Below are 12,175 nucleotides of genomic sequence, written 5' to 3'. Positions count from 1 at the left end.
AGTGAAAATATGTCATCGTGTTTAAAAGGGCTCTTCTTGCTTTCCATACAAATTAAAAAAAAAAAAAAAAAATGTTTGCTCCAGCATCATGCACTTGTATAACCTGACTGCACACTCACACCGGCTTCCCTCTCAATGAGGATTTCAGAGAGCTCCTGTGATGGATGCAGCAGGGTTCCAGCCATATGCACCCAGCCATATGCACCCCAAGTTGTTCTGTGGGGAGAGTAGAGACAGGCAAAGAGAAGCATTTCTGGGTTCACAACCAAGGCAGGCACCACTTCAAGACTGCAGTTACTTATTTAGCATCTATAAAATTGACTGAGGAACCTACCTTTGGGCATCCAAGCTTGGAAGTTGTTTGGCTCAATTCATGAGTGTTTCTGTTAATATTTGCCTATTTTTCATTTTGAAAAGCAAGATCTTCTCACAATTAAATACCCTATGTAAACTCCTTTCCTGGCACATCTCCACCATGCCCATATGAATATAGTAGAAAAATGAAAATTTGATCTTACACCTGCACACCTATGCAATCTACAGTATCCTGACGTTAAAAATAAGCTGTTCTGGCTGCTCATTGGCTTGTACCAGATAGTATGTCCTCTAGGTTAGAAAGTCAGTGTCATACAGGCTTCATGAGTGTGTGTTGTGCTTGTGATTAATACATGTAAAAATATGAGGGTAGCAGGGCAACTCTACAATAATTTGAATACTGTGTATTTACGTAGTTATCGAGCCATGTCATGGGGGGCATTCACAGTGTCAGTTGCAGATACGCACATACCATCTAGGTCATCCAGACTCTCTGAGACTAACAATTCAAAGGCATGATTCATTTTATTCTAACACAGATGTTTCAAGTACAAGAATGTACCTAGATCTGCACTGAATATAAAAGCAGCGTAAAATGACTGCTCAGAGGCAGACGTGTATTGTAAATGTTGCAGGTTATACGAGATGAATTCTGCCCTGTGAGACCATCCTGGGTTAAATATTGAGGTATTTTACCCAAATTACTATTATTAGGCTAAATGGACAGTGCTCATTTAAGAAACCAAAACCGAAACAAAAAAACCCAAACAAAGTAATAAAATAAAATTTAAAAAAAAAAACCTTGAAAGTGTAACACTGACTCAAGGTAAGATACATTTCCAGACAATAAGCCTGCTTTGCTTCTACACAGAGTGGCTCTGGCTCTTGCGACGTCCAGCAAATAGATTTTGGACAGCAGGACTAAAAAGCCCAGGAATTGAGAAGACATAGGAATCTTAGACCCACCCCAGAAGTGCTGATGGATTACTGTCAGGGACTGGTGTTTGTAGCCCACAGCGACTGTTTGAAGTTAGATCTGTATAGATGATTACTTTGATAGATGCGCATGTGCTGTTTCACAATAGTTTCCTCTCCATGCCTCTACAGGTATTACAACCAATAAGCCATCACTCTTCAGAAGGCCATCTGCTTGCCGTTATCATGGATTTCTGAAGGAGACCTGCTGACAGCTGCGCCCACCAGTTAATCATAGGTTGTTGGAGCTGGGGCCTGCCCAGAAATGGGAGCGCACATCTCTTCCTGGAAAAGTAAAAGAATAAGGCCTGAGGCTTCAGGCATTGCAGTCAGAGAGGAGTATATGTAGAAAGTGAATTGTTAACATAGCTGAAACACATAGAAGTGGGGAAGGGACGTTCTGGGTCACTGAACCTTCCCAGCTGAAGCGCCAGACCTACTGTCATGGCCATACTGGTATCAATACCTGAGTTACTACCCTGAGGCTCACTCAGATGTATCTCCAAGTGCTGTATGCAGTGCTAGCTGAAATGCAGTCCATCGCTAGGTCATGTAGGCAGAAGTTGTCATGAACATCAGCATCTGCAGGTCTAGCCTGTCTCAATCTTCTGAGAAGCTGCCAGTTTACAAGCATAAATAAGCATTTATAACTTTTTAAAAAAATCCTGTAACATCTTTTATTTTTGTTGGTGACTCCTCTTCTGCAACAGGCAGAGCACACCTGAGTTCTTCTCCCTGTTGCTTTCCACGAATGTTAGGTTTTACTCATTCCCTTGCGTGATTTTGGAGCGCGTGCATCCCATAAGTTCAGTAACTATACAACATGCTATTCATAATGAAAAAAAGATCTTGCAGACTGTTTTTCACAAGTTCATTTGTAGGATACACAATAGGTGAATTTACTAACCACGCCTGGAGGGGTATTTGTGCTCTTAAACAGTTCCACATTGGTAGCTAAGCTCCTTTGTGGACCTAGATCTCTCCACATGCTTTTAGCCACACATCCTCAGGGAGATGTTTGGGCTCGAAAACACTTAAGCCTACAAGTGTCTAAACTAGGCATTCTCTTCTCACTTAATGCAAATGCCAGAAGTCTTTTCTATTCCAGCAGCAGAAGAGCAAGCTTTAAAGCTAACAGCTATCTCTGCAGTTCTCTGACTTCACAGGTGCCAGAGCGAGCACACTGCCCTGTCCAGATGGCTATCGTGTTAATGGTTTATTGCCCGCCCATGGGCAGCTTTTCTGGATGCACCCGGCAGCGTTTAACCTGTTGGGTCTGTTCAAAGTTTGGGTCCCTACACACTCCTAATGGTGAACTTCAGACGTGCTCAAAGCCAAGCTCGTGTCTTGCTGTCGAAATAACCTGCCAGCCTAGCTTCTGAGAGCGGCCTTGAGCTGCCTGCCACAAGCAGGCTAGGGAGGGACAAGCTGGCCAGCCCGCCAGCTGCCGGGCCGCTCGCACCGCCCCTGCCCGAACCAGCGCTTCCCCCAGCCCCCGGCGCACCTCGCAGCCGCAGCCGCAGGCGGAAGGTGCGGCAGGCGCGGCGCTGCTGCGGGCGCAGCTCCGACCGACCGTCAGCCCGCAGCCATTTGCTCCTGTGCGAGGGTTCAGCTGCACACGCTTTGTCCGGGGTGAGGTTTCGGGGGTGAGGTTTTTTGAGGTCCGGACAAAAGTCTTTACTGAAATCACGGCTGTGCCAGCTGGGCAGCCTCGGGCCGAGCCGCCAGCGCTGCGCTGGGCGCTGCGCTCCCCAGCATAACCTTTTCTCGCCGGTACCGGTTTCTTCTCGGGCAGCGCCGGTGCCCCCCGCGCTGCACCAGAGCACGGAGCGGAGGGCCGAGCCGGGCTGCTCTGCCCAGAGCCCTCACGAAACAGCTCATCGCCCAGGCAGGCTGGGGCAGGCACAGCTGCCCCTTCCCCCGCGTCCTGCCGTCGGGTCCCGGCCCGGGCAGGCACCGCCCACCCCTTCCGCCGGCGGGCCCGCCTCCTCCTCCCGGCAGCCCGCGGCCGGCATGGCGGCGCCCGGCGCGTAGGGCCGCACGTGTGGCCATCGGTGCGGGGCCGCGTCGCCAGCGGGGCCCGCGCCGCCATGAAGAGCAAGTCCTCAGCCCACAAGCCGGGAAACACGCACCGGGTGAGCACCCGCCCGGCCGCGCCGGGTCTCCGCGGTTGGTGGCCGGGGAAAGGGTCTGTAGGTCGTTAGTGGTAGCGGCCGGCTCCCGAGGCGGGGCGGGGGGGTCGCCGTGGGGGCCGGGGCGGGCGGGGCGCCGTGAGGGCCGGGGGGAGCCGTGAGGCGGGCGCTGTGGCGGGGCCGCTCGGGTCCCGTCGGCGCCGCGGGGGGTGGCGGCCGAGGCACCCGCCCCGCCGTGCGGCCTCTCCCCCTTCCCCCGGCACTCGGTGGCACCTCCGCGAGCCGAGCCGCGGCAGCCCTCATGTAGAAAACTGACAGAACTTTATGAAAAATTGTACCCGGTGGCGACATTAACCTAAGCGTTGTCTCAAGGAAGGCGAGCGCTGGGCAGGCCGGGCCCGTTTCGCTGCCGTTTTTTAACCGTGTTGCAGAGACGTGAGCTGCGGGCCCTGGGGAGAGGGGCAGGTCTGCTCCTGGGCGTTTGAAGCCTTTTTTTTTTTTTTTTTCCTTAAAATTCTGGTAGGGCTGTTTACAGGTCGATGGGTGCTATCTAGCAGCCCGCCTTTAGCCATGGCATTTCTGTTTGCGGTGTGCATGCTGTTGAGAGGGACTTAGGAGGGCCATTCTCGGAACTGAGCCAGAAACATCTGTGTCCTTTCATTTTACAGTTTCTTACCTTTTCGGAGCGCTTAAGCAATGTTAACATCGATATTATTCATCGGATTGACAGAACTGGAAGCTATGCTGAGGTAAGAACAGCAATTGCGGTAATTTTCTGAAAGCACATCACAAGTAAATACACTCCATGAAAGATTCACTTAAGAAATTTATTTAGGAGAGAACTGGAAAGAAGCTCCTGCAAGAATTGCCTTTCCTAGAGCTTCATTTCATGCTTTGTTCCCCTTTACTTCTTCACCTGCTTCACAGTATTGCCATAGAGACTCTTTGGCCGTGCCACCCTGATGGCTTTCATGTGGCTGGTGGGTGTTTCTCATTGTGGGAGATGCAGCTGTGGCAGTCAGCGGTCCGAGGTTCAGACCTGCAGGTGCTGAGTAGTTGCAGTACCCACAGCATGTGTCTAAAGCATGAGTTTTTATAGATCGTAAAGAGCGTTCATTTATATGTGTCCTAGAGATCATCATTGTCATTATAGTGCTTTGCAGGTTGTTAAGTCCTGACCTGCTGGATTGTTCTTCTGAACTTCCCACTCAGTAGCTGTGAGGATGCCAAAGAAATCCCAATGCATTTGTGCTGGGTGGGGTATGGCTCAGCATCTTAGATTATCAAGGCCAGTCAACAGAGATACAAAAAGCAATTATGTAAACAAGGTCTGTCACCAGAAAATATTTTCAAATGTGTTTTGAATATAGAAAAAAAAATCTTATTTTGGGGGAGATTCCATAGCACCTTTTGAAATGAAGTCATCAAGATTCTGTGAAATATTCTTAAAATACTTAAGGCAATTGATAGTTTTCATCATTTGAACTGCTCATCTTTGCAGGCTATGTTCATTAGAGTTGGCAGCTATTATTGTATCTTTATTTTGACAGGAAGTTGAAACGTACTTTTTTGAAGGACTACGGAAATGGAGGGAACTGAACCTCACTCAGCATTTTGGTATGTCATATTTATTCATGTTTCCTGCTTTCCTTAAACTGTTAAAATATGTTTCTTCTGCATCCAGAGCCCAATGCAAGATTTTCTGTTGACTGGGTTTTAGACTGGGCTCTGGAGAGCTGCTGTTCTTTAACATTCTACATGTTTACCAGGAACTGGACTAGCATTCAGGGTTTCTCTTTTGTGCTTTGAACAGTGCAGTTCTACAATGAAGTGGCCAACAAATGCCAGTCCTTCAACCAGCTGGTTTATTACCAGAGTGACATAGTGCAGAGCCTGAAGACACATTTGCAAGTCGAAGGCAGTCTTGCCTACCAACCCCTGTTAGAGTAAGTATAAGGTGACAAAATGTAGTCAGAAACCTTGACGGTATTAGAAGTAAGCATGAGTCCACTGTGAGTGTTCTTTTTCTTTATCGCAGCTGAGGAAAATATAGCAACGAGATGCCCAAAGTGGTCATGTTTCCCTGATAGAGCTTTATGTTCTAAGTCTTAACAAAAACCCAAAACACCTATGACAAGGCAAGCAAATTAGCCCAAGTGCTTACTGAGTGTCAGACAGAATATTGATGTGCTTTGTTGGATGTTAGTCATTTATTTCATCTTGTTTACTGTGGTCTGCGTTATTTTTTTTTTTAATCTTAAGATTCTTGCCATCCACAGCTGCTTAATAGATGATATTTAAATAAAAGTGAGAAGTAAAGGTGATGCTCTTTCTTTCCAAAGAGACTGTGCTGGGTTATGCAATGTTTGACTACATTTTTATTGGTTTGTTTTTGAAATGCACTAATACTGGTGTATTTTCTGAAACGCAGCCTAGTGGTGCAGCTGGCTCGAGATCTTCAGACTGATTTCTATCCTCACTTTCATGACTTTTTCTTGGCCATTATCAAGTTACTGGATACACAGGACACAGAGCTGCTGGAATGGGCTTTTACCTCTCTTTCCTATCTCTACAAATATTTGTGGAGATTGATGGTGAAGGACATACACAATATATACAGGTAAAAACTGTACTTAATGTCTGTCTTGATCAGCAGTTATTACATGCTATAGAAATGTAAACACCACACAAATACATGGCTTAATGCTTAAATATACTTGTTAGCATGCTTTTGCAGCTTTCTGAGAGACTCGGAGCCTTTTTATCATACACAGCTCCTTTGAGAGCCTGCTGATTTTCATGGGCTTCTGTGTTGGAGGAGGCATGTGGGTTGGGCTTGCAGATTTGGGCCTTTGGTCCCCTTTCTGCCGGGGGGATAGGAGAGGAGGCATCCTCCTCAGCTGGCTAAGCAAAGCTCAGAAAGACACTGGATTGTCAGAGTCGTCTTGGAAGCCTGTGACCAAGTCTAAGTTCAACATAGATCTCTTAAGTGTCTGTCAAGTACCTCAGTCATAGCTGTATAGTTTCTGTCATTCTCATGTTGCAGACATCCAGGCTTATGACATTGAATGGATTCCTTGGAGTCTTTAGTTGTTCCTTTCCCATCATTTTCCCCTTTATTTTTTCCCCTTTTTCCTGTCTGTTTAGTGAGAGAGCAGATGGAGTATGCGCAGTTTTGTATGCTTTGAAACTTCTTGCAGCAGGATGCTGTGAGTGTGGAAGTTTGGCATAGGTTTGAAGGGAAACTGGCCAAGTTGGAGGGAGTTTCCAAATGCATAGGAGCCACTTATGGCTTGGGGAGTGCCTGAGCTGCAGGTGACAGAAGACTGATTTTGTGTGTGCTTTCTCAAACATCCACTTCTGGCTGCTGCTGTAGATTGAATACTGGGCTGGATGTTCCTGTGGCCTGACACAGTTATGACTGCTTGTTCAATCTTACATTACTGTGGTAGCAGGGCTTTTCATTTTGTCATAGCTAGTGGTCCATGTTGCTTCCTCCTCATTTCAATTTGGAACAGGTGAAGCAAAAGAGAGGTTACAGGTTTCCTCCCTAACCGAGCAAAAGCTGTCAAGCATGTTGAAAAAGCATCTGCTTGGCTGTGAATCTGAGACACCACTCGCTCTGCACTTAACATGTGGTGAGCCACCTGCAACTGTTACTGGTACTTACCAGCAAACTGCAAATATTTATCACCCCTATACATTGTATCTTTAGAAACTTTTAAGAGCACAGGAGAGTTTGTTAGCTCAACTGAAATACAAATCTGGCTTATCAGAGTCTAGTGTCACCAGCTGCTGAGTATGTATGTTGAAAATCTTGATGCTGCAGTTGAATCTGTGTGGATCCAGGGATTTTAGACATACTTCTGTATTCAGTTTAATTTGCCTGGCGTTGTCATATGACCTTCTTTGCAAAACTGTTCTTTATCCAGGGAGAGTGGGACAGAATTTAGTTGAGGGAGGTATTTTCCCTCTCTAGGAGGACAGATTCTTAGTGTTTGTAAAAAGTGGCAACGTAAACTGCAAACATAGGTTTTAAAACCAATTGGTGGTAATTCTTGCATTGCCATTAAGACAGTGGATTATTTTGTGTCTTTGTAGCCTGTACAGCACCCTGCTGGCTCACCACAAACTTCACATCAGAAACTTCGCTGCAGAAAGTTTTGTCTTTCTATTGAGAAAGGTGAGGTGTTTAAACTATCTCCTGGTATCTCTTCTAATATCACTGTCTCCATTTTGTGGTTGCTCTTGGATTCAATGTGTAATACTAGGTTTCCTCCAGAGAAGGATTAACAAGGCCTGAACTGACATTCGTCATGTTCCAAATTGTCATTTTTATTGAGTGTTTTGTTTAGAATGTCATGCGCTTCATATCAGCAGTGGCAAATAGAGGCCTTGGCGCTCTGTGTTTTAAGAGCAGTTAAACCAAACATCTGTGGTTTGTTTATCTAAAATGACTAAAGTGATAACATAATCTTGAAAAAGGGAGGGGTTAATTTGTAAATGCAGATTTACTCACTGCTTTTTCACTAATGCTTTAAGGCCTTTGTAGAGCTGAAATTCATGTGACAACCTTTTTGCACTTCTGAAAATCGCAGTATATAATTTTCCCAGGCAGATCAATCAAGATCAGACAGCAGCCTTCAATGGAGTAAAGAAAGGGAGTGGTAGTTGTTGGCTTTTATTTAGTCAGAATATACAAAAGCCAGTATTTCTGGGACTGGCTAGCAAATTTGAGTATCCTCATCTTTGTCCTAAGTTAAGAGACCATAATAAAGCACATTTGTTTGATTGTTTTCAGAAATTGCTGAACTTCCAGTCAAATGCTCAGAAATGGAGGGCTTTAAAATCTTGGGCCAGACGTCCTTGCAGTATTCCCAAGTGTGGTTATGGTTTTGGATGACTGGATTCTGTGTTCAGCTGAGACACGTCGCTTTCCACACCAGTGCAGTGATCTTTGTGTTTCAGCTGGGACCAGTTTAATGGTGTATTTATGCATATGTTTAAAATCCTAAGAATAATCAAAAACACATTTCACCTGCACTGATCTCAGTAGACCCGTGTACATCTTGGGGCCTGGAGGGCTCTTGTGACTGAATAGCTGACCATTTTTCTCCTTTCAGTTTCCTTGTGTGGTTGCAGAAATAAGGAGTTTGAACTGTTATGAGAAGGCAGGACTAGGAGAGTAATGTGGTGCTGTGGAGTTAGTTAATTGCCTCTATCCATATGGCAGCTCTGAATAGAAGATAACTTTTTTTTTCTCCTTATGTTTTGTAGGTTTCTGACAAAAATGCTGTCTTCAATTTAATGCTCAGTGACTTGGGGGAGCACCCCGAGAAGGTGGAAGGTGTAGGACAGCTACTTTTTGAGATGTGCAAGGGTGTTCGAAACATGTTCCATTCTTGTGCAGAGACGGTAATGACAAGAAAAGATTGCTGGTTTACATGTTACTGTAAAGGAGCCGTAGGCAGTGCTCAGTGAAGCCACTGAGTGTTTTCTTGTTCACTTCAGTGGTTACTTAGTGATAAGTATGCTGTTAGTTACTTAATAGGATCTGAAAGCCTCCTTGTAAGAATATTCTTTGAGATAGGAAGGTTGTTTTTAGTAATTCCTATATAATTAGTATTCCTGTATATTAAAATAGTACTGCTTGCTGGTATTTCAGATTTTAAGTGATAGTGTTGGTTTCTTCCCTGCAGTCATTCTAGAAAGAGTATCACTGGGATATGTTAGCAGTATATTGCACTAACTTTAGAATTGCTAGATGTATTTTCAAAGTATAAGGACATGATGTGCCCTTTTCCTGTGCAGGCTATGAAGTTAATTCTGTTAAAGCTGGGGCCTGTTACTGAAGAAGAAGTGGAACTACCATGGATAACTGTAGGAGAAGCCTTTGAGCGGATGATCAGATCAGCTGTAGTGCATATCCATAAGGAGCATTTTGGCATTGTCTTCAAGTGCTTGGAGGTACATTGATTTTGATTATTTATTTATTTATTTTTACTCATGAGAGACTGAAAAAACCCTGTGCTCTTACCAAGAAAAGGATTTGTGTTTTACTGGATCAGAACTGGGGTTTTTTTCTGCTTTTTTTTTTTCTGCTCAGTGTCATGTGCATGGGACAAATCCCAAACTGCTGTTGTAAGTTCAGTGACTCTGGTGAATGTGCTGTGAGTGAGAAACAAATTGCTGTGTGCGAGACTTGGAGCTTCAGTCCCATGACTGGGCAAGGAGGGTTTGTAGGATCTGCCTGTGCAGACATCATGGACCCATTGCAGGGGTGGGAAGGCTAGGGCTTGTATTGTATTGCTGAACTAGGTATATTGGTCATTCCAGAACTACTTTGTGACGGTAAAGGGAAGCTTTTTCCCTGCAGCGCTCTCTACAGCAAAGACCTGGGCTTAACCTGAAGAGCCAAGTTTAAGCCTCAGAGCCCAAGTACTGAAAATCACAAAGTGTTTTCGGTTTGGGTGTTCCTATGTTGCTGCTTGGAGGTTAGGCTCTGAGGTTTGAAGGCGCATAGCTGAGTGCCATGGGCTGTGCTCTGTTGGGTCAGAGTGATGTAGAATAATGAGCAAGGGCCTAGCAAATGTTTTTTACTTAACTGACCAACATTTAGATGTTTTCTAACTAGCTATTGGGATTTGTGAAGGGGCATTGAAGCCTTTTGGAACTGACAACGCCGTCTGTGTTAGTTGTGCTCCTCAGAGGGGTGAAATGGGAAACTGGAGGAAACGGTACATGTGAACTTCAGGGTAGTCCTTACAGCATGCATTAATAGTCCTATTTATTCCTTCTTGGAGTTCTTCCCTGTGACTGTCCATAGTTTCCCAGAAAATTCCATCCTGTTCCTCCTGCCTCACCCAGTATGATAGCAGTTACTGCCTGTCACTAGCTACAGAATTGTTTGCCACTGGATGTTTTGTATCTCTGGGATCTGAGACACTCAGCATCTGCAGTTGTGATGAAATCTTGCAAACTGGTGGCATAATTCCCTTTACTTTTAATGAGTCTTGGTTTTTTTCACCCTGGGAACCAGGGGCTGCATGGGGATTTCTTGCTCAGAGGGAAATATTCATGTAGTCTATGGTAGCTCTCTAAATTGGGTTCAATTTTTAGGATCAAGGATGGGTGCTTATATCCCCTGGACAGAAAGGGACACTAATGGGAGTGATCCAGAGCAGCTCCATGGTCTGTATAATGTAGATGATACAAGTGATCTCTCAGCATTCCCATAAGCATAATGATGCCTGAAGTGTAAAAGTACCTAAGTTCTGATAATTCCAGTGAAAGCTGGGCACTTCCATAACATTGTGGGTCTGGGCCCAAGTATTTCTCTTTCTTCCTCTTTCCTATTTTGTATGTCATGAGTTGGCCTTTCAGGAGACACTCATCTTAGGAGGTATTTGTGTCTCTGTCCAAGGAATCTGGGATGTATGTGTTTACATAATGGGAATCACATAGTGTCTCTGCAACGTTTGGTTTGTTGAACATGAACAAGAGAGTCAACAATAGTCCGTTGGAAACACGAGGTGTTGATTCGTTAGAATGCCTTTCAAATAGCAGTAAGTGAAACAGCATCTGATCATTTCTCTGAAACAGTTTGCTTTCCTTTTTTGTTTAAACAGCAGTCACTGTTAGACTTGCAGAGGAAAATAACTAAGGCCAACTGCTGTCTGGCTTCAGAGCAGGTGGAAAGGATTCTGCAGGCTTATCTGATCCTAGTGGAACATGCAAATGGATCCAAAATTTCACTGCCTGAAGACGTCTGTCGGGTAGGTCAGACCATCACTTTGACTGATGTGCCAGAGAAGTATCAATTAAATATGGAAGATTTGTGGTCAGCTGAAGCACTCGTACACATTTCTGATGTGCCATTAGGCTCAGGATTTGAGTTGAGTGAACAGAAATGTTTGTTTTGAGGAGGACTACCTTGCTGATCCATTAGAATTTACTTCTGTACTGTAATGCTGGTGTAGTTCTCCTTTAAATGAGCAAGGGAGAAAGCAGGCTGCTGCTTCTAGAGACCAGTTCCTGCCATTGTGGAGGAGATGGAGACACCCATGTCAATGTTAGAGCAATTCTACCAGATTCACATACGTTTGACTGACCCCGTTGGGTTCAAATATAGGTTTAGTGCCTTCAAACTTTGACAGGGCTGTCAGGATTAATTTCTGTGGGCTGAAGCTTAGAACACCATGCCCTCCTGCTCCAGGGACTGTCCAGGTCATTCAGACCAGACAATCACTATCTTCATAGACTAATGTCAGTTTTCTCTCTTTCTTTTCAGATTTTAATAAAAATGTTACAAACACCACATCTCTCATCATCTTGCTGCAAGACCCTGCTGAACACCATTTCTGCATTCCTGCTGGCCGAGAATGTTTTGTTGCCTGATTCTTTGACCAGGGAAGCTGTTGAGAAGGTAACAAGGACAGCTGAAATCCCAGAGTTCAAGTTCCCTAGAGCAGGCTGATTTCAGGGCATTCCACTTGAGGCTAGGAAATATACTACAAGGTTCCCTTTAGCCTTCTTGCACAGATAAGGGAGAAACTGACCAATGCCTTAAATGCCTGCTGAGGTCTTGGGGCTCCTTGACAGTCTTACACAGACTGTCAGTGTAGCAATGCAACTGGCAGACACCTTTGCAGTGAAAACCAGGCTCTGATTCAAATACTTGCAGTCTCTGTAGAGAAAGGAGGGATAACAGACAAGGGACATGTTCTGCCGTAGATTATAAAGCAGGTCAGTGA

General features: G+C 45.0%; 1 protein-coding gene across 1 annotated transcript in view; it reads left to right on the top strand.

The window, feature by feature from the left end:
• The first annotated feature begins 3,277 nt into the window (after positions 1–3,277).
• Positions 3,278–12,175, top strand: part of UTP20 (UTP20 small subunit processome component) — a 64,963-nt gene continuing 56,065 nt past the window's right edge. The window contains exons 1-10 of the mRNA XM_037387404.1: positions 3,278–3,425; positions 4,091–4,171; positions 4,973–5,039; positions 5,236–5,368; positions 5,854–6,042; positions 7,524–7,605; positions 8,700–8,837; positions 9,234–9,389; positions 11,051–11,197; positions 11,713–11,847. Coding sequence (XP_037243301.1) covers positions 3,381–3,425; positions 4,091–4,171; positions 4,973–5,039; positions 5,236–5,368; positions 5,854–6,042; positions 7,524–7,605; positions 8,700–8,837; positions 9,234–9,389; positions 11,051–11,197; positions 11,713–11,847 — 1,173 coding nt within the window. The 5' untranslated portion in view covers positions 3,278–3,380. The remainder of the gene's footprint in view (positions 3,426–4,090; positions 4,172–4,972; positions 5,040–5,235; positions 5,369–5,853; positions 6,043–7,523; positions 7,606–8,699; positions 8,838–9,233; positions 9,390–11,050; positions 11,198–11,712; positions 11,848–12,175) is intronic.

The sequence above is a fragment of the Falco rusticolus genome, chromosome 5 (assembly GCF_015220075.1).
Source record: "Falco rusticolus isolate bFalRus1 chromosome 5, bFalRus1.pri, whole genome shotgun sequence".
Lineage (NCBI taxonomy): Eukaryota > Metazoa > Chordata > Aves > Falconiformes > Falconidae > Falco > Falco rusticolus.
This window is presented reverse-complemented; position numbering and strand designations above follow the sequence as displayed.